Genomic DNA, 22,043 nt, shown 5'->3' on the forward strand with positions numbered 1-22,043 from the left:
TCAAAACAATTCTTCATGAAGCTTCAAAGCTTTACGAATCTTTATTTCGAATCTGATTCGGATCGCCTATCAAACTGCCAAAGTCACGTGAACTATTGAAATTTCGAAACACTTATGACGCAACAAAGCCTCGTTTACTGAAATCACATGACTTTGGTGCTTCAAACCACTGATTTGAAACAAAAGATTCGATTGTTTTTTTTTTTTGGCGCACAAAAAATATTCTCGTCGCTTCATAACATTAAGGTTGAACCACTGTAGTCGCATGAACTGTTTTAATTATGTTTTTAGTAGCTTTCTGGGCATTTAAACGTCTTGCCGTCAATGCAGGCCTCAGTGAGCCATCGGATTTTATGAAAAATATCTTAATTTGTGTTCCGAAGATGAATGAACGTCCTGAGGGTTAGTAACTAATGACAGAATTTTAATTTTTGGGAGAACAGTCAAACGGAGACATGCAGAACAGAACAGCACAATCTGACAACACTTGACAGCTCTGAATTATAATGACTTAATTTAGCCTACCGTTACTAAAAAGGGACACGTTCAGTCAAAAATGAAATTTTTGTCCACATAATGACAGTCAATGGGGTCCAAAAACTAGATTATGTTCCACAGAAGACAACGGTTTACAGGTTTGACAGTGAATAAATCATTACATGTATTTTCATGTTTGGGTGAACTATCTGTTTATGCAGAACTGAAAGAAAAATGAAAAAACAACAACAGAAATGTTACAAAATCTACTTGTAATTATTTGTTTAAATTAAAATAGTACAATTTGCTTGAGAGTACTGAGCTATTCATTCACTGCGTAAATAATCTCACTGTAGTAATACTTAAAAACGTATCAGATGTATTATCAGGTGTATAGATAATATATTGACAATGAAAGAATGTTAAGAAAGATATGTGGTATTCATATTCAGAGCGGTCTTTTCCAGGCTTGGGTTTCAGAGCAACACATCCACAGGAAGTTCATGTATACAGCATTCATACTGACAGGAAGTTCCCTCCCCTCATTCTCTCAATGCATTACCGCTTATTGTGAGGCCTGAGTTCAACACGTTTTTAGATAAGAACAGAACTTTCTACAACTCTAGGAATTTGGAGTGTCTTTCCTTAACCGTTGAATGAACCATTGGGACCACAGCATTTCTTCACAGGAGAAGAAACAAGCCCTGGGATAAATGAAAAATTACAAATTGTTATGAGAGCGAGCCCTTTGGAAAACCATGGATACAAATGTCTGACAAGGGTGGTCGCTCAAGTTAGTTCATTTCCGAAGACTGAAAACAGATGAAAAAGACTGTAGACTTGAAGAAAGCGAGAAGCGAGAAACATTCCTGCGTATTGGGTTCAGGATGGGTGGGTGTCAGTCTGCTGAGGAGAAACCACTGAAGACAAATGCAGGAAACATCTGAGAATGGCTTTGAACATCACTGAGCTTTGAACAGGTCCTCTGATGATCACATGCACTCACTTTCATGAAAAACAGCGGACTGATCTCCCACAGATGGCAACAAATGTGCCTAAAAACCCTGCTTAAATTTATCAGATTAATAAAATCTAACAAATAAATTAGCATGGAAATTGAGCTAGTGAAATTATCAACATCATGAACATCATACATGTTTGCACCCAAAAGGCTTTTCCAAGTTTGTGGGTTTTGACTACAACTGTGGACCCTGACTAGTCCAGGTAATGTATAGGTTTTAGCTAGGATAAGAAAAATGGATAATAACAGGGGGGGGTTTCTTCAGGATAAGCCAAGGAAGCTAAAGAGAAGTGGGACTAAGAATGCGCAGCAGTAGGCCACTGTGCCGTAGACAATAAACCGATACGCGAGTTCCACTTGCGCGTGTTGTCTAGCCTTCCTCACGTCATCCGAAGGCACGCCGAAGATCTTGCACGCCAACGGAATCGCCACTACCTTCATGGCAGCCCTGACGGCCAGAAGCACCGCCACTCCCACCAGGAGCCGCATGATTGAGCGGGTCAATAGGGCCCCGTCGATCAGTGGCAGGGTGAGCGGTAGAGCTTCTTCAGGAGGATCTGGCTGCAGACCCAGTTGGTGGTTCAGACGGCATGCCAACGCGGCTCCGGCAGCTGTGGCCAAAGCCTGGGCCGTGTCGCCGCGGGAGGTGCTCCATGAGTCCAGCGAGAAGGCCACCAAGCTGAAGCCCACATGCACAAGCAGGACAACCAGAGGGGCGTAGCTGTGGGACAGGTAGAACATGTCGATGTCAGCCAGCATGGGGTGAAGGACCGCCAGGATGAGCACACTGTAGAGGAAGCCTATGATCACCTCCTGAAAAGATGAAGGCACAAACGTATTAGACATCAAGTCAAACGTTATGCTGATTGTGTTTATACATGGTGCCATTTTTAGACAAACTGGCATTTCTCATTGTTTTTTGCTACTGGCCAGGCAAATACATGAAGGTTAGTGAAAACAGGTGAGGTATTGCTTGATACAAAGTGAACTGTATATAAACAGTCATTACGGAACAGGACTTAGTTGTGTGCAGAATTAACTAAAACATCCATAGCTTACAAGAACATTAATCCCAAAATGAAAAATTGCAGTGAATTTATTAACTCTACAGTGAGCAGGAACAGACCTGAGAACAAGCTGAAAGAATATGGCACAATATTGTAGATCTGACAAAGAGGTACCATTTATTTAGGTTTTAAACCATTGTCAGCTGCTTTATTTTGTGGGTGGCAAAAAAGGTTAGGGTTAGTTCACCCAAAAAGGAAAATTATGTAATTTATTACTCATCCTCATGTTGTTCCACACCCGTAAGACCTTCAGTCATCTTTGGAACACAAATTAAGATATTTTTGATTAAATCCGATGGCTCAGTGAGGCCTCTATTGCCATCAAGATAATTAACACTTTCAGATGCCCAGAAAGCTACTAAAGACGTACTTAAAACAGTTCATGTGACTACAGTGGTTCAACCTTAATATTATAAAGCGACCAGAATACTTTTTGCATGACAAAAACAAAAAAAAACAACACAATTACGACTTTAACAATATCTAGTGATGGGCGATTTCAAAACACTGCTTCATGAAACTTTACAAATTTTTTGGTGGTTCGGAGAGCGTATCAATCTACCAAAGTCACGTGGTTTCAGTAAACGAGGCTTCGTTGCGTCATATGTGTTTCAAATTTTCAATAGTTCACATGACTTTGGCAGTTTGATACGCAATCCGAACCACTGATTCAAAACAAAAGATCCGTAAAGCTTCAAAGCAGAGTTTTTGAATTGGCCATCACTAGATATTGTTGAAAAGTCATAATTTTTTTTTTTTTTTGGTACACAAAAACCAGTCTCGTCGTTTTATAACATTAAGGTTGAACCACTGTAGTCACATGAACTGTTTTAAATAGGTCTTTAGTAGCTTTCTGAGCATTGAAAGTGTTAAAGGTGCCAAAGAACATGTTTTCAAAATATGTAATATAAGTCTTAAAGGGATAGTTCACCCAAAAATGAAAATTTGATGTTTATCTGCTTACCCCCAGTGCATCCAAGATGTAGGTGACTTTTTTTCCTTCAGTCGATCACAAATGATGATTTTTAACTGCAACCGTTGCCCTCTGTCATTCAAATAATAGCAGTGATTGGGAACTTCATCTATAAGAGTGAATAAACCTTGCTTAGACAAATCCAAATGAAACCCTGCGGCTCGTGACGACACATTAATGTCCTAAGTATTTATATAATTTTTTACCTCTAATACACCACTATGTCCAACTCCGTTCAGCTTCCGGTGAGTGAGGTCAGATCGCGCTCTGACAACGGAAGTGATGTCTCGCGCTCATTGAAGTATATGGGCGAGACATCACTTCCGTCACCAGAACGCGTTTTTTGACCTCACTAGCAGGAAGCTGAACGGAGTTGGACATAGTGGTGTATTAGAGGTAAAAAAATGATATAAATACTGTTCGGTTTGTCGATGTGTCGCCACGAGCCGCAGGGTTTCATTTGGATTTGTCTAAGCAAGGTTTATTCACTCTTATAGATGAAGTTCCCATCTACTGCAATTATTTGAATGACAGAGGGCAGCGGTTGCAGTTAAAAATCATCATTTGTGATTGACTGAAGAAAAAATGTCACCTACATCTTGGATGCACTGGGGGTAAGCTGATAAACATCAAATTTTCATTTTTGGGTGAACTATCCCTTTAAGTGTCCCCTGAATGTGTCTGTGAAGTTTCAGCTCAAAATACCCCATAGCATTATAAATGCGCCGATTCAAGGTACACGGCCCCTTTAAATCTTGTGCTCCACGCCCCAAGAGCTCGCGCTTGCCTTAAACACCATAAACAAAGTTCACACAGCTAATATAACTCTCAAAATGGATCTTTACAAAGTGTTCGTCATTCATGCTGCATGTCTAATCGTGTAAGTATAGTATTTATTTGGATGTTTACATTTGATTCTGAATGAGTTTGATAGTGCTCTGTGGCTAAAGCTAACATTACACACTGTTGGAGAGATTTATAAAGAATGAAGTTGTGTTTATGCATTATACAGACTGCAAGTGTTTAAAAAATGAAAATAATGAGTCTTGTCTCCATGAATACAGTAAGAAACGATGGTAACTTTAACCGCATTTAACAGTAAATTAGCAACATGCTAACAAAACATTTAGAAAGACAATTTACAAATATCACTAAAAATATCATGATATCATGGATCATGTAAGTTATTATTGCGCCATCTGCCATTTTTCGCAGTTGTCCTTGCTTGCTTACCTAGTCTGTTGATTCAGCTGTGCTCATCCAGACGTTGATACTGGCTGCCCTTGTGTAATGCATTGAATATTGGGGGCGTACACCCCGACTGTTGCGTAAGTGTTGATGTTATGTTGAGATTAGCCTGTTCCTCGGAGGTCGTTTAAACAAATGAGATTCATATAAGAAGGAGAAAACAATGGAGTTTGAGACTCACTGTATGTCATTTCCATGTACTGAACTCCTTGTTATTCAACTATGCCGAGGTAAATTCAATTTTTGAATCTAAGGCACCTTTAATTGTCTTGCTGGCAATGCAGGCCTCACTGAGCCATCGGATTTTATGAAAAATATCTTAATTTCTGTTCCGAAGATGAACGAAGGTCTTACGGATGTAGAACAACATGAGGTTGAGTAATGACAGAATTTTCATTTTTGGGTGAACTGACCCTTTAAACCCATGTTCAGGGCACTTCTCCACTTTGTGTGAGATTTCACAGAGAGTAGACGTCCAAAGTCTTCCCTAGTGTCTTCCAGCTCACTGTTTCTTACACTGCACTGCAGCCTGAACATTGGGAACTGGTCTTGCAACATTCTTCCTTCAGACTTTCTGCTTTTAGATATTTTAAGTCAACTCTGACCTTGTAATTTCTTTGCAAACCAAGGACAGTCATTTTTTAATAAATGTGTTAAACTCTTATTTATTTAAAACATTCTTACAGATCACAAACTTTTACACAGTAGTGTACCAGTACCTTTTCATCTTTTCAGTGAATCAGTTGGTCCAGACTCAACAATCCAGTCACAATTTGAAGCATCCAGCACTTTTATGATACTTTTTGCCTCATCTTTGCATGACAGCCCCAGTTTCATTATAAAGAAATGATACAGAGTTCTGCACAAAGTTTTATCTTCCACAGAAGACAGTAAGTCAAAAGGGATTGGAAAGACATTAGGTAGTACAGTAAATGATCTATTTCCCCCTAGTCGCCTGATCTGAAGTGGTGCATGTTCAAGGTTAACAGAAGATTAGAGACTGACTTTGGACGCCTCGTGATAACACTACGATCTGATCATCTTTATGCGATACAATCATGCTGATATGTACTTAAAATGGGTCAAAGGTCAAATAAACCTGCAGAATCAGCAGAAGGAACTCTCTTTTTAGAGATTGCAGACACCTAGATCTGACAGATGTGTAGCCTGTTTGACCTGTCCATGCATACTTTACGTAAATGCACACACACACACGCTTCTCCATATACTGCAGGCCAAAAGACTAATTCTTTCCAGCACAGTCTCCCATTTTACATTTTCCCACTGTACTCCTGCTCTAGTCTTTCCCTCTATCACTCTTTTTTAAGTTACAGGGCTGAAAGGTTGCTGGAAAGATCTAAGCACTCTTTGAGACTTTTTTTTTTTTTTCGTAATCCTTTCTACCAAAGCTCTTTGATCACAGGTTTTTCAGTTCTAAGCTGTCAAACAGCCCATCAGGGGCTCAACAATACGGATTTTTCAATCCTGGCTTGGTTGGTCCACTAACATTTTGACACAAATAAAATAAATATTTTTAGTAACATATTTAAAGGGTTAATTCACCCAAAAATGAAAATTCTGTCATTAATTACTCACACTCATGTCGTTCCAAACCCCTAAGACCTTTGTTCATCTTCAGAACACAAATTAAGACATTTTTGATGAAATCTGTGAGCTTTCTGGAGTCCGATAGACTGTAATGCAATTACGACTTTCAAAGCCCAGAAAGGTAGTAAATACATTGTTAAAATAGTCCATGTGACTATAGTGGTTCAATTTTAATGTTATGAAGCGAGGAGAATACTTTGTGGATGACCAATTTCAAGTTTCAATTTAGTGCAAATTGTTAATACACTAATTGTTAAGTGTTAAAAATGAAATATTTGATTATTTATTTGATGTATGGCTGATGTATGGCTGAGCTTCTGTTTACCAAATTTGATGCCTCTGTGTGCGTTGATCAATGTTTTACATATGAATCCTGTCAATTCATACAGATTACTTTTACAATGAACTTTTTAAAATGTCAAAGTTCTGGTTTCATAGACTTTCAGTGGGGGGGCAGGCTTCTATAAAAATGTCTTAGTTTGTGTTTCAAAGATGAACAAAAGACTTATGGGTTTGAAACGACATGAAGGTAAGATGTCATGAAAGCAAGATGCTGAAAAACAGAGATATGATACAACAACCAAAGACATCAATGTGTACAACCCAAAAAAAAAAAAAAAAAAAAAAAAAGTTGATATATGCAATGAATTACTATTAAATTAATTCAATTAAACAGATATCCATTAATAAACCTACTTTGTCTGAAAATATACATGGTGCAAAACATGAATTATTTGTTGATAATATAACTTGTAACTACTGTTTGTTTCCAAGTTATTCTCATTGATGTTATTCAGCTGGATAACTTTGACTTGGCATACATAAATCAGCACAATTTGCAATGTTCATATAACATAAATAAAATAAAAATTGTGTGTGATCAATCAACATAAGATATAGTGGACCGTGGACCAGCCCAATAGGGCAAGTGACAGTTCTATCTAACGTCCACTCTCACACTGGCCACGGGTCATCGAAACATCCTTAAAGTCAGACTTCAGTGGATTAAACGGTTCCTACAATATTCACACAATAGACTTACTAAATCATTGGGTGTGCAGATTTCCACAAAGATGATTCAGCCACCTTCATCGAGAGCACAGCCTTAAAATAACAAGGTTCCCATCACCTAGGCAACTAGCATCTGCTTTCTAAATCTGTCCGCTCGCACCAACAGCATTTAAAACAGATAAAGACACACAGCCTTTATAAAAATAACAGGTGTGTGAAGTTGGTCATAATCGTTACTGCATGTGAAGCCTGCAGAACTGATGACTAATACACAGCATGTCAATCTTGATGACTAAAGCAAAGTTTGTTTTTCGAGCCGTCTACACATCAAAATGTAAATGATCACCACTGGCTCATACAAGCCCAAGGGAAGCAATTATGCAATCAGAGATCTTCTGTGAGGAAAAGAGTGGAAAACAGATGAGCATTAGAAGATCATAGGATACTGAGTCAACCATGATGACTCACTGATTTGCTTCGTTTCAGGAGCTCTACTGACAGGAAAGGGTTGCAAATAGGGATGCACCGATACCGATACCGGTATCTGGTATCGGCCTCGATACCACATTTTCTAAAGTACTCGTACTCGTTAAAAGTCCCCCGATACCGGGGACCGATACCACGGTCTGAGAAATGTCTATGTTTGAGCGGCGTGTAAGGGGTTAATCAAAGGCGCCGAGTGCCCGCCCCCAGGCCCCGCCCCGGCTGCAGCTCAGAGCGGGGAGAAGGCGAGGCGAGACAACATGTCAGCCGTGTGGAACTATTTCAAAGTGAATGAAGACGACAAAACAAAGGCGGACTGCAAATTGTGCTCAGCGAAATTGTCCAGAGGAGGCTCAAAAGGTAGCGCATTTAACACAAGTAATTTAATCAAGCACCTAAAATCCCAACATGACAATGAGTACAAAGAGTTTACCCACGCTTCTAAACCAACACAACCCACGCTGCAGCAAACTCTTGCAAGACGAGAGAAAATGTCCAGAGACAATCCACGTGCTGTGAAAATAACACAAGCAATTATCGAGTACATTGCATTGAGTGACCAGCCACTCTCAGAGGAAGAAAATGTGGGATTCCTGCGTCTCCTCCATGTTTTGGAGCCCAGATATGATGTCCCAAGCCGCCGCTACATGACTGACACAGAGCTGCCTAAACTACACGACTCCGTGAAAAAACATATCCACAGCCTACTGCAAGCCTCCTCTGCGTTTAGTTTCACCACGGATATTTGGACAAGCAGTGTTAGCCCCGTGTCGCTAATTAGCCTAACCTCCCAGTGGATAGACGAGAGTTTCACGCCGCAACGACATAAACATATTTATCCAAATATTGTGCACTAAATAGCTAAACATCACTAAAAAGATGTTTATGAATGCCCCTTGTGTTGTCCAAAGCGGCAGAGTTTACAACAAACTGAAAAAAATACTTGAGTTGCACTGTCACTTTTTAATTATTTTTTTATAATTATTTATTCTGTAATATTTTGCATACAACATGCTTTTCATTTTAAATAAATGTTCTTAATTCCAAACTAGTCCCTTGTTTTTTTGTTAAATTTATATGACTAAAGCTGTTACCTGTAAATTGAAATCATGTTTTTTTTATTAAGTACTCGGTATCGGTATCGGCGAGTACTGAAATGCAAGTACTCGTACTCGTACTCGTACTCCAAAAAAGTGGTATCGGTGCATCCCTAGTTGCAAAGACTGAAGCAGCATATATTAGGCTTCTTCTTGAACTGATACCAAAACCTCAGTCACGAAGCTACTGGAAAGTTCCTCAAGCTCAAAAGCTGTGGAGAGAGCAAATTATAGCAGACAGCTGAAGGTGCCTGAACTACATAAAAACATATTAAAATGCTCAGAATAACCATTGTGCACACTTACTAGTGCAACTGTTTGAGATGGTCATAGTCTTTAAAAGGTTTGTTTATCCAAAAATGAAAATTCTGTCATCATTTGACAAGTTCATTTGCAAAATCCGATAAACATTTTTTGCTTAGTATGGTTGAATTGGATCATCAAAGGTAAGCAACAAAGACATTGGTAATAAAGTGAGATTAAATACATAAAAGTATATTTTTAATTAATATATTGAATCATTGCAGGTCTGTGCAATATTCTGAGATTGCATTTCTCTGTTTTTTTTTTTTGTGTTTTTTATTGAGTAATACTGACTTGTTATCACACTTTTTGTGCAAATGAGATGAGTAAATGCTCACATTTAGTCAAGAAATACAATAAACCATCATATTTACACACAACACCTATGCAATTACTCACGATTTCTCTCAACATGAGGACAGCAGAGATGTCAGTCAATAAGTAGGAAAACAAAGTAACTTGTGTTACTTATTTGAAAAAGTAACTCAGATATTTTGTTGTAAATTTAAAAGTAAGTACTAGTTACTTAAAAAAAAAGATTACTTTTTTATGTAACTCAGGTTATTTGTAATGCATTACTCCCCAACACTGCTATCTGTGTATGTAGGTGTGTGTGTGTGTGTGTGAGAGAGAGAGTGTGTACACGTGCACATGTTTGAGTGTTTTAAAGGTGCCGAAGAATGTCTTTTTAAAAGATGTAATATAAGTCTGAGGTGTCCCCTGAATTTGTCTGTGAAGTTTCAGCTCAAAATACCCCATCGATTTTTTTTTTTAATTAATTTTTTTTAACTGCCTATTTTGGGGCATCATTAAATATGAGCCGATTCAGGCTGCGGCCCCTTTAAATGCTCACGCTCCCCGCCCACGGAGCTCACGTTTGCGTTTAACAGCATAAACAAAGTTTACACAGCTAATATAACCCTCAAAATGGATCATCATGCATGCTGCATGCATACATCAGATTATGTGAGTATTGTATTTATTTGGATGTTTACATTCAATTCTGAATGAGTTTGATACATAGTGCTCGGTGGCTAACGGCTAATGCTACACTGTTGGAGAGATTTATAAAGAATGAAGTTGTGTTTATGAATTATACAGACTGCAAGTGTTTCATAATGAAAATAATGACGGCTCTTGTCTCTGTTAATACAGTAAGAAACTATGGTAACTTTAACCACATTTAACAGTACATTAGCAACATGCTAACGAAACATTTAGAAAGACAATTTACAAATATCACTAAAAATATCATGATATCATGGATCATGTCAGTTATTATTGCTCCATCTGCCATTTTTCGCTGTTGTTCTTGCTTGCTTACCTAGTCTGATGATTCAGCTGTACACATCCAGACGTCCTGCCCTTGTCTAATGCTTGAACATGAGCTGGCATATGCAAATATTGGGGGCGTACACCCTGACTGTTACGTAACAGTCAGTGTTATGTTGAGATTCGCCTGTTCGTCGGAGGTCTTTTAAACAAATGAGATTTATATAAGAAGGAGGAAACAACGGTTTTTGAGACTCACTGTATGTCATTTCCATGTACTGAACTCTTGTTATTTAACTATGCCAAGATAAATTCAATTTTTAATTCTAGGGCACCTTTAAATGCAATTACAAAGCAATTACTTGATTTTGTTTAACTCTGAAACATGAAATGTGGAGTTATCAGCTTTTGCCAAAAAACGACTGTTGGAGTTATCTAATATATATATATATATATATATATATATATATATATAAAAAACAACATGCTTTCAATGAACTTTCATTTTGTAAGTTATCTGTATTTTTTTAGTTATTATTAGGGCAGGGTAAAAAATATCAATTTCTCGATTTTAATCGATTCTCATTTTTACGAACCGATATCGATTCTTAAATTCCAAGAATCGATTAGTCTGTTTTCAGTTGATGAATGAACAGAACATGTAGCGCTTCCCATCCAATAAAACGCAATAATCTTTGTGCTTTGTTATTTTTGATATGAAGCAAAGTCTCAGATTTCAAATGACGTCCATCTTATTATGAGATTCAAAAAATAAATACCGTTTTGCCACTGTTAAATGTGACGTGACAGAGCGCTTTAGCGCCTCAGTTCAAGAGAAGCAGCAGCACAAAGCGCATGTGAACATCCTCTCCGCTTTAATACCGGTTAGAGCGCGAAATAAATATTAATAAACATCTGGAGGTATGTTAAAATATACAGTACAACTTACCAAAATCCGTATCATGTCTCTTGTAATAGCTCAATCAGTGTTTCAACCTCGGAAAGACGTCAATAAAACAGCTTGGAAACAATGTCACATAATGTCACATTTTCCTCAGAAAAACATATTCAGTGACCATAAACTCGTTAGTCAGCTAGAAAAGTGAACTCTAGAAAGTGGCATTCTGATAAATATAGCTATGCACCGTTACATATTCATTATAATGTTCTTCAATATTTAATGCATGTTTGAATAAATCAGTTATAACAGCCATGATTTAAATGTTTATATTTCAAAAAAACTCATTGGATTAGAAATATGATTATGTAATTCTAAACTTTATTATAAAAAAAAACATAACTGAGTGTAATTAAAGTGTTTGTTTATAAATAAGTTAATTTTAACCTTCAATGTTATAGTAAAGTAGTACCAACTGACTCCCATGTGTTGAGAGATTTTTTTCCTCTAAAAAATTTGCCATGTACTGTAACTGATATACTACATCCAAAATAATCGATATCGAATCGAAGCGAATCGAATTGCAAGCGTATTAATAGAAATCAAATTGAATCGTGAAATTTGTCAACACCCAGCCCTACTTATTATTACTTAATCAAAACAACCCAACTGCAGTTTGATTGATATTACTTGGAATGCACAATAAAAAAAATGTACTCTTCATTTACTTGACAGAATGATTAAATGTGATGAAAAGATTACTCACCAGGACAGAGTGCATGCCCATATAAACCCTGCTGATGCACACGAGGACACTCCAGAACAGAGCTGCGCTCAATCCAATCATGAAAGGGTACTGTTGAACACACAGAGACGAAAGATTCATGAGGGAACTGCAGTTCAATAGGCAGTAAGGTAATTTCATCAATGTTAAAAAAATAAAAAAATGATCGAAATTGTTTAGTGTATTAAAATTATATTTTAGGCTAGCAATAAAATACAAATGATCTAATTTATACAGTGTATAGTGTACACTACTGTTGGGTCAGTAAGACTTTATAAAAAAGGACATCACAGGAATAAATTACATTTTAAAATGCATTCAAAAGAGAAAGGGTTGTTTTGAATTGTAATAATATTACACAATATTACTGTTTTTTTTAAGCAAATAAATGCATCCTTTGCAAGCTTAAGAAATTTAGAAAGAAAATCTTACTGACCCCTAACTTTTGAATACGTGTTCCCCTCCAACTGTCCCACACATATGCATATAACATGCTATATATATACTATATGTACAGGGCCAGATTTACCTCATATTGTGAAATAGTCAAAAGACATTTTGCCTCTAGTCTTAATCATTTAAACAGGCCTTTGATGATTGGGCAAAAACTCCTGGCATTTTTGTGTTTTCATGCAGTTTATTTATTTATTTATTTTTCACAGCGCTGAATGTCATATGGTAACTGTTAAACGACCACCTCACTTATACGTTTTTATTGTAAAATGTTTTTGTTTTCGTGTTAACTCAGGTCTACTTTAACCAAGAACAATGCACTGTGGTTTCGGTGTGCAGTGTGAAATGAATTCTCTAATCTGTTAACATGGTCGGCAAAAAAAAAAAAAAAAAACATGCGCAGCTTGCACTCTGCTTACACGCCTACTGTGAAACATGCCTTAGTAAAGGACTAAAAGCTCTTCCAGTACCTATGATGATCAACCACAAATTAGGCAACAGTATCAGGACAGAGTGGGTCCTTAAGAGTCCATCAAGGGTTGGGACCAGAAGGCACACCGTTAATGTAAGTTCATATGTTTGATGAATTCCTAAACATACTTCAAAGGTGATGTTACACGGGGCAACTTTTTGAGCAATGTTGCAGAGCAATGTTGTTTGGGAACTTTCCCATTGAGAATGGGCAACAAATTTCTATCTGGATACTTTAGATCGAAATTTGTTACTCATTCTCAATGGGAAAGTGCCCAAGCAACATCACTCTGCAACACCTGCCTGGCAACATTGCTCAAAAAGTTGCCCCGTGTAACATCACCTTAATATTTTAGAGGCAGACCAAGCAGAGTTGGAAGAGAAGTGGATCGAAGTAGCTGCTGTCTGCAGAAATGCTGGATTTCTCATCATTCAGACAAAAAATCTATTTGTTTTTTGGCATTCGACTGAACTTTCTCTCTGTGCTCATGCATTTATTCGCTCCAGTAGTCTGGGCAATATACCAGTACCTCCCACAAACCCATCAACATTGACTACCCTGTGTATATGTTAAAGATTTGAGCTGACTTGACCTCACTGGTTCTCATCTGCAACTTCCAAAATAAAGTTTAATTTTCAGTTTCCTTGAAAAATGAAGAAACCTCTTTTACCATTTAAGTACAATGGTTGTTAAAGTACAAACATGAATACAAAACTTCTAGTTTGGCACTGGCCAAATACTTGAATCAATCATCTACAGAAAACCAACAGGCTATTGTTTCTAGTTTCCTGCTAAATTTAAGAGGATATGAAAGCAAGAAAATAAACTATACAGACTGTTCCGTTTTGTGCTCAAACAGATGGATAAGACTTCAGCCTTCAGTGGGTACACAGCACATTTTCTCTGAAGTCAGCAGGAACTGACTGATAGTGTTGGGAAAACAAAAATCATCCATAACAATCTATCAAAAGCAAGAGACTGAGAAAAGCACTCTGGTGATATCATAAAACGAGATATCATAAGCAACAGCACAACCTCTTCTGACTGTATGCTAATTATCGTTGAATGTAATGATTTCTTTGACACCAATAAGCATATGATTCAGACAACCCAGCAGAGAAATCCATATTTATGAATAATACTGTGCACTACACAGACCTTTAGTGGTTAAGTAACAAAGCCTGCATATTTTGTAAAAAGACGGAGATTAATGTCCTGTCTGGAAATGCATTCAGTGAGAACCTCGATTTGCCAGATGAGTCAGTTCTACAATAATATGGAAAAGTAAAAATTTTTCCACTGAATGCAACAGACTAAGGATTGTAAATCAATGTTTGAGGAACGTTTGAGGAAAACAATCATTCTAGCATGTCTACATTAAACTGCATGAACTTCCCAAAACATGGTCAAATGAACTGAACTAATATAGAAAGTAAAAACATACAACTTCCCCTCAAGAGAAACAGCTTATTTCAGAGTTTTTGATGCTGCAATTCGTGGCATGTTTTGAGAACAAAGCATTAAGGCCTTTTCACACCAAGAACGATAACTATGTCCACACCAAAGCACAATATTGTTCTGTTTATTCTAAGCAAGTACTGCAGTTTTGTTGTCTGCCACTTTAAATGCTCGAGCTCTTTAAAGCAAGAAGGATTCTGACTGGCTGACAATGTTTTTATTGTTCATCAACTGAAAAAATGATTATTCAAAAAATACTGTTTCTCTGTTATAGTTGGGGTGTGGGCTTTGCTGTTCTTTTATACTTAGAATCATTTTTGGCCTGAAAGGGATAGTTCACCCAAAAATGAAAATTTGATGTTTATCTGCTTACCCCCAGGGCATCCAAGATGTAGAGGACTTTTTTTCTTCAGTCGAACGCAAATTATGATTTTGAACTGCAACCGCTGCCGTCTGTCAGTCAAATAATAGCAGTGATTGGGAACTTGAACAATAAGAGTCGAAAAAACTTCCATAGACAAATCCAAATTAAACCCTGCGGCTCGTGACGGCACATTGTTGTCCTAAGACACGAAACGATCGGTTTGTGCGAGAAACCGAACAGTATTTATATAATTTTTTACCTCTAATACACCACTATGTCCAACTTCGTTCAGCTTCCGGTGAGTGAGGTCAGATCGCGCTCTGACAACGGAAGTGATGTCTCGCGCTCATTGAAGTATATGGGCGAGACATCACTTCCGTCATCACAACGCGTTTTTTGACCTCACTAACAGGAAGCTGAACGAAGTTGGACATAGTGGTGTATTAGAGGTAAAAATTATATAAATAATGTTCGATTTCTCGCACAAACCGATCGTTTCGTGTCTTAGGACATTAATGTGCCGTCACGAGCCGCAGGTTTTAATTTTGATTTGTTTAAGCAAGTTTTATTTACTGTTATAGTTGAAGTTCCCATCTACTGCTATTATTTGACTGACAGACGGCAACGGTTGCATTTAAAAATCATAATTTGCGTTCGACTGAAGAAAAAAAGTCACCTACATCTTGGATGCACTGGGGATAAACATCAAATTTTCATTTTTGGGTGAACTATCCCTTGAAGGCCCATTCACACCAAGAACGATAACTATAAAGATAACTATAATGATAACTATATTTGTGTCCACATGACGCTGCAGTTTTTGAAGTGTGTTCAACATTTTTTTTACTATTCTTGTTGCATTTACACCATTTACATTTACATTTACGTTTTAAACAGCAGATGTCCTCAGCATGCTATGTTTCCAGTGAATAGCTAGTGTAATCGATCTAATCTAACAGTGAATTTAGCTGGCGAAGTCAAAATAGTGGAATAAAAACAAACGGCTTTCACTGCAACTTAAAAGAAAACAAGCTTCAAACTAGTGCTGGATACCTGAGGTAATATTATGTTACACTGTTTGCTAGCCTGGCATAATGATATTATCATTAATACTTCTCAGCATTTACTCCGAGTATATAACCGATTGTTTTCCATGTATCAATTTTCTTTAAAGTATCCTTAAAAAGGGGGTTTGACTTGTGAAACAGTGGTGGCTTTTTCTGGACCATGGCGATTAACTTCTCTGCAATGTCGTTTGACATTTTAAATGCAAGAGACCTTAAATTAAAATGGATTCTGATTGGCTGTCAGTGTTTTATCGTTCAACAACTGGAAAAAATCATTCTGAAAGTGATCCCAATGATACCGTTATCGTTATACCGGTGGTGTAGACACTGACAGTGCTTTTCTTTTACATTTAAAATGATTTTTAAAACTATATCTTTATTATTATATTTATAGTTATTATTCTTGGTGTGAACTGGCCTTACGCCTTAAATTTTATGCTTGAACAAATATGACTCATGCAAGTTACAGCACTTCTTATATAGGGATGGAGAGAAACTAAGGGTAACTTACATATTTTTAATAGCCAATTTACCCTAAGGATGATGAAAGGCTGGGATCGAATGTATGTAGAGTATGTTTGTATATAGAGACTGCAAAACCTTTATGTTCCTGCCCTTTAAAGGGTTAAGGGTGATTTATGAGAACTAAAGGGCAATACAATTAAAGGGCAATTAATGAGAACTAAAGGGCAATTCATGGCAATACTACATGTTTTGAGAGCATTACACAACTCTCTTGATGCTACATCAACAGCTGAGGTATGATGTGAACATTCTTATCAGCCCCTTTTACTGGGTTCACATCTCAGGTTTAATAGGTTCACAACTTAACGCACTGCATTCAGGGACTATGCAATACGTTCTTTAATACAGTAAAAAAAAATATTAGTGCATTTTGAAGCATTTCATTCATTCTTCAATAACATTTTCTAAAGGAATTAGCTTCAGACAAATGGTAAATTAAAACTCTTTAAAGGCTTGACACCACTGACTGCAGTATTTATCCCAAATCCTATATTAAAAATATTTCTTATGTCATTAAACAAACACACACTGAAGAAGGCCTGAAAGTCGAAAAGTGTACTTTTCTGCTTGTGTAAAAAAAAAAAACGAGACGAGAGAGCGTGGTGTAAATGACCTTGTTGAACTGCATTATATCATTAAAGGGTTAGTTCACCCAAAAATGAAAATTCTGTCATTTATTACTCATCCTCATGCCATTCCACACCCGTAAGACCTTCGTTCATCTTCGGAACACAAATTAAGATATTTTTGTTTTCAGATTCAGATTTCAAAACACTGCTTCAGGAAGCTTCGGAGCGTTATGAATCTTTTGTGTCGAATCAGCTGTTCGGAGCGTCAAAGTCACATGATTTGAGCAGTTTGCCAATTTGACACACGATCCTAATCACGATTCGATACGCTGATTCATCACACTTCCGAAGCCTCCTGAAGCAGTGTTTTGAAATCGGCCATCACTATATAAAGTCGTTATTTTGTTTTTTTGGCGCACCAAAAATATTCTCGTCGCTTCATAATATTAATATTGAACCACTGTACTCACATGAACTGATTTAAATATGTTTTTAGTACCTTTATGGATCTTGAGAGAAGAAATGTCATTGCTGGCTATGGAGGCCTCACTGAGCCATCGGATTTCAACAAAAATATCTTAATTTGCGTTCCGAAGATGAACAAAGGTCTTAGGGGTGTAGAACAGCATGAGGGTGAGTTATAAATGACATTATTTTCATTTTTGGGTGAACTAACTCTTTAAATACAATTAATTTTTAATTTCCATATATAGTCAAGCCAGTATGGCTACTTCATAGTTTGTCAGAGGTCGCCCTTGCGCACAGCCATTGCTGGAAGCCAGTGATTTTAGTTTATAAAGTTTTAAATATGGATATTCTTCGTCGCTTCACTTTAGAAAACATTTATTAACCCACAGGACTCATATGAATTACTTTTATGATGGATGCATGCATTTTTTTTGGAGCTTCAAAAACTTGGGCACTATTCAATGCCATTACAAAAGCTGAGGAGAGCCAGGATGTTATTTAATATAAGTCTGATTGTGTTCGGCTGACAGAAGAAAATCATATACACCCAGGATGGCTCGAGGGTGAGTAAATTATGGGATAATTTCCCTTTTGGGCTGAACTGTTCCTTTAACTACTAATAACTAATGGGAGTGATACCAAAAATTTGCTATTTGTGGCCAGTGGAAGTAACTATGTAACAGTACTATAAACCTAATGAATGAAGTACAAGTAAATAGGAACAAGTGCTAATGCATATTTCGTAAAATAAAAATGCTAGTTAGTTCAACACATTCCCATAAACAGAAACAGTCAACTACTTGTTTCGCGTTGGTGAGATTATGGCTTGGTTTTGTGTACAAGTATACTGTACCTCCCAGCGACTGCATGTGAGCATGAACAGACAGAAGGGCATCGCGGTGCCGGTCATGGCATGTGTGGAGGGCATGCTGTACTCCGTGTTGTAGAACACCTCCACTTTAATCACAGGAGGAGAGGCAGGACGGGTCCACCGGATCAGATCTTTGGTGGACTGGCCGAAGAACAGCACCCAAGCCCACACCACGATGAGCTGCCGGCTCACATAGGGATCGACGTTCCACATCAAGAAAGGGAAGAACACGATGAAAAACATCTCATTGCCCAGCTCGGTACCAATGGTGAAGAGATAGAAGAGAAACTTGTTCTCTATGATGAACTCCTGGCCAACCTCACCAGTCAATGAGTTCCTGCGTAAAGGCTTCACTCTGCCTTTGGAGTCTCTCTCTGCCTCTTGCCCCGAGGGTCCGTTGAGAAAATCAGCAGGACTTTCGTCCTGTTCATCATTTCCAGCGGCATTTAAACTTTTTCTCAGCCTTTGGCCCGCGAGTCCGTGTGCTGAATCCCCACTAGCCGCGCGGTCTTCCTGACATTGCCCCGCGTAAGCTCCGTTGACCGCAAGCTTCGCGTCAGCCTCGGCTGTTTTTTTAGGAAACGTCCCGCGGACGCCGCAAAACTGCTGGAATCTGGCGACATGGCAGGGATCCTGTAGGTATCGACAAAGGCAAACGAATTTGTGGAGCGCCTCGCTTGCCATGGTGAAACCGAAAGAGCTCCAACACTAAATCAATATTACACGCGCTGCTCGTGTGATGCTGTAAACACAAGCGCGTGCAAAGCTGTGCTAAACAATGGCAGACTATATTGTACGTCGCATAGCTATACAATCCTCGAGTCTTCAAACCACAAGAGACATTAGTAAATAGAGTGGCTTTTTGACTAGGAGCTAGGAAGTACCCGTCCGTTATTAGGCAGGGAGGGCGACACCGCGACAGATGTAGCCTACGTAGTTGAAGGCGGAGACGCGCGCTAGTAATGACGCACAGTAGGTCCCGGTGATTCTCAGTTATGGTCTGCAGACAATATTTATTCACTAATAAATTATAATAACTAGCATGAAACGGGAGGATCTGAAAATGGGCGGCGCTGAGAACTTAGTCAGGAATGATGAGTCCGAATTATAAATCTTCCTCAGTTATTCACTGTGCATAATATATTCCACTGGTATTAACGTTTTTGGTGTCGTTTTCAAGTGTAAATTATCGCTTCTGAAGCAGCTCGTTTTAATGGCGTTTTCACGTGGTACCTGTTACTTTTCTCCTCGCTGTTCAGGCTTCACCAAATCACACTCGTTTATAAGTACTACTAAAATCATTTTGTAGGGAATGTTGAGGATTTCTATTTACACGAATGGCGGAAAAAAATGCTCAATAACTCCCTTAAAATCATTCGTTCTGAGCAGATGTCTCAAAGACAAAAACATCATAAGATTTAATTGTGGCCTTTGAGTTTTCGGCTTTGTAAGCAGTCAAGCGCCCCCCGAGGGAAGAATAATTTTTTTTTTTTTTTTTTTGTAAATATCATTATTGTTTTCCATAAACAGAACAGGGATATAGCATAAAAAAAGAGAAATATTTCAACAAAGGAAATGAGTAAATTTGGCTAATGAAATCTCTCACAATTTTCAAATGAGTATTTTCTTATAGGACTATATTTTTATTATTGCCAAAATATTACACCAATACTTGCAATGAATATACCTATCGATACTCAATGAATTTGTAATTTTTTCAAATATTGGGTAAAGAAACAAAGAATATGACTCAAATTAGTTGGCTTAATTCATTTAGCAAATTGACATTTCCTTCAGTTATTTTCACACCTAATTATTGTATTGTAGTAGAATTAATTTCACTGTTCATTCTGTAATATATATTTTTTAATAGCAGAGTGAATATTTGAGCTGCTCCAACACTTTTTCTACTGGCCCAGCTTTTAAAATAAAATTTTTAGATACCAGTGAAACATAATTTTTAGATACCAGTGAAACATAATTTTTAGATACCAGTGAAACATAATTTTTAGATACCAGTGAAACATAATTTTCAGGTACAGAAATTAAATTACCCAAAAAATGAAAATAATGTCACTCACCCTCATGTCTTTCCACACCCGTAAGACCTTTGTTCATCTTCGGAACACAAATTAAGATATTTCTGTTGAAATCCGATGGCTCCATGAGGCCTCCATAGCCAGAAATGACATTTCCTCTCTCAAGATCCATAAAGGTACTAAAAACATATTTAAATCAGTTCATGTGAGTACAGTGGTTCAATATTAATATTAAAATATTGTCTAAAGCGACGAGAATATTTTTGGTGCGCCAAAAAAAACTAAATAATTTATATAGTGATGGCCGATTTCAAAACACTGCTTCATTAATCTTCGGAGTGTTATGAATCTTTTGTGTCGAATCATGATTCAGATCGCGTGTCAAACCGCCAAACTGCGCAAATCATGTGACTTTGGCGCTCCGAACCGCTGATTCGAAACAAAAGATTCATAACGCCATGAAGCTTCATGAAGCAGTGTTTTGAAATCGGCCATCACTTTGTGTTTTTTTTTTTTTTTTTTTTTTGGTGCACAAAAAATATTCTTGCTTTATAATATTAATATTGAACTACTGTACTCACATGAACAGATTTAAATATGTTTTTAGTACATTTATGGATCTTGAGGGAGGAAATGTCATTGCTGGCTATGCAGGCCTAGCTGAGCCATCGGATTTCAACTAAAATATCTTAATTTGTGTTCTGAAGATTAACAAAGGTCTTAAGGGTGTGGAACTACATGAGGGTGAGTAATAAATGACATTTTCATTTTTGGGTGAACTAACCCTTTAAATAAAGTAATCAAATGTGAAATAAAAATGTATAGTCTTCACTGTATAAATTAATAAATATAGATTAATCCTAACCAAAGTTACAAAAATTATTCAGTCAAGAGCAATGGGTGATTTTCTTTTTGTCTTTTGTTGTTAGATGAACATGAGCAAAGACAGCAGTAGGTTTATTAGGCTGCTGTCACTTTAAGAGCTGCACGTGTCCAACATACCGTTACACATGTTCTTTTTCTCAACTGTTTACATTCTTAAGACTGACATAACCGACTTACAGCTGTTTCCATCCACCTATTTTTATGCGCATTTTGGGATATTGCATAAAATAATGTAAGATGGAAAAATTCAAAAAATGTATAAAAAACGTAGGCAGATCAGATCATTTTTTTATGCGATATGAAAACATGCATGTAAACTAAGATGGAAACAATTTTACCAATTAAATTCCTTGATGCGAATCAAAAAATACTTGACACTGCGATGGAACGGCATAGCTGGACCAACCAGTGGACTGATCTTGGACTGAAATGCTGTTTTGGTCATTCTGTAATGCCTGAGCAAAGTCTGTTGTTAAAGTGGTTCAGTATAATTCCCTCCCAGAAGCACTTCACATGAATGAGTTCACAAACACCAGGCATCTGAATGCAAGATAACATGACAGCGTTTATTGCGGTTCGTCTGCATGCAAGTAATTTTAATATATATGATAATTATTATATACAGTCGCT

At 37.4% G+C, this 22,043-nt stretch overlaps 1 protein-coding gene across 1 annotated transcript; it reads right to left on the bottom strand.

Moving 5' to 3' along the window:
- Positions 1–411: 411 nt before the first annotated feature.
- Positions 412–19,611, bottom strand: sgpp1a (sphingosine-1-phosphate phosphatase 1a). The gene is made up of 3 exons (XM_067383597.1): positions 18,472–19,611; positions 12,225–12,314; positions 412–2,311 (listed from the first exon to the last, which is right to left on the bottom strand). The coding sequence occupies exons 1-3, from the start codon at positions 19,171–19,173 to the stop codon at positions 1,760–1,762; spliced, it is 1,344 nt and encodes a 447-aa protein (XP_067239698.1). The 5' UTR covers positions 19,174–19,611; the 3' UTR covers positions 412–1,759.
- Between the last annotated feature and the right edge of the window lie 2,432 nt (positions 19,612–22,043).

The sequence above is a fragment of the Chanodichthys erythropterus genome, chromosome 4 (assembly GCF_024489055.1).
Source record: "Chanodichthys erythropterus isolate Z2021 chromosome 4, ASM2448905v1, whole genome shotgun sequence".
NCBI classification, from domain to species: domain Eukaryota; kingdom Metazoa; phylum Chordata; class Actinopteri; order Cypriniformes; family Xenocyprididae; genus Chanodichthys; species Chanodichthys erythropterus.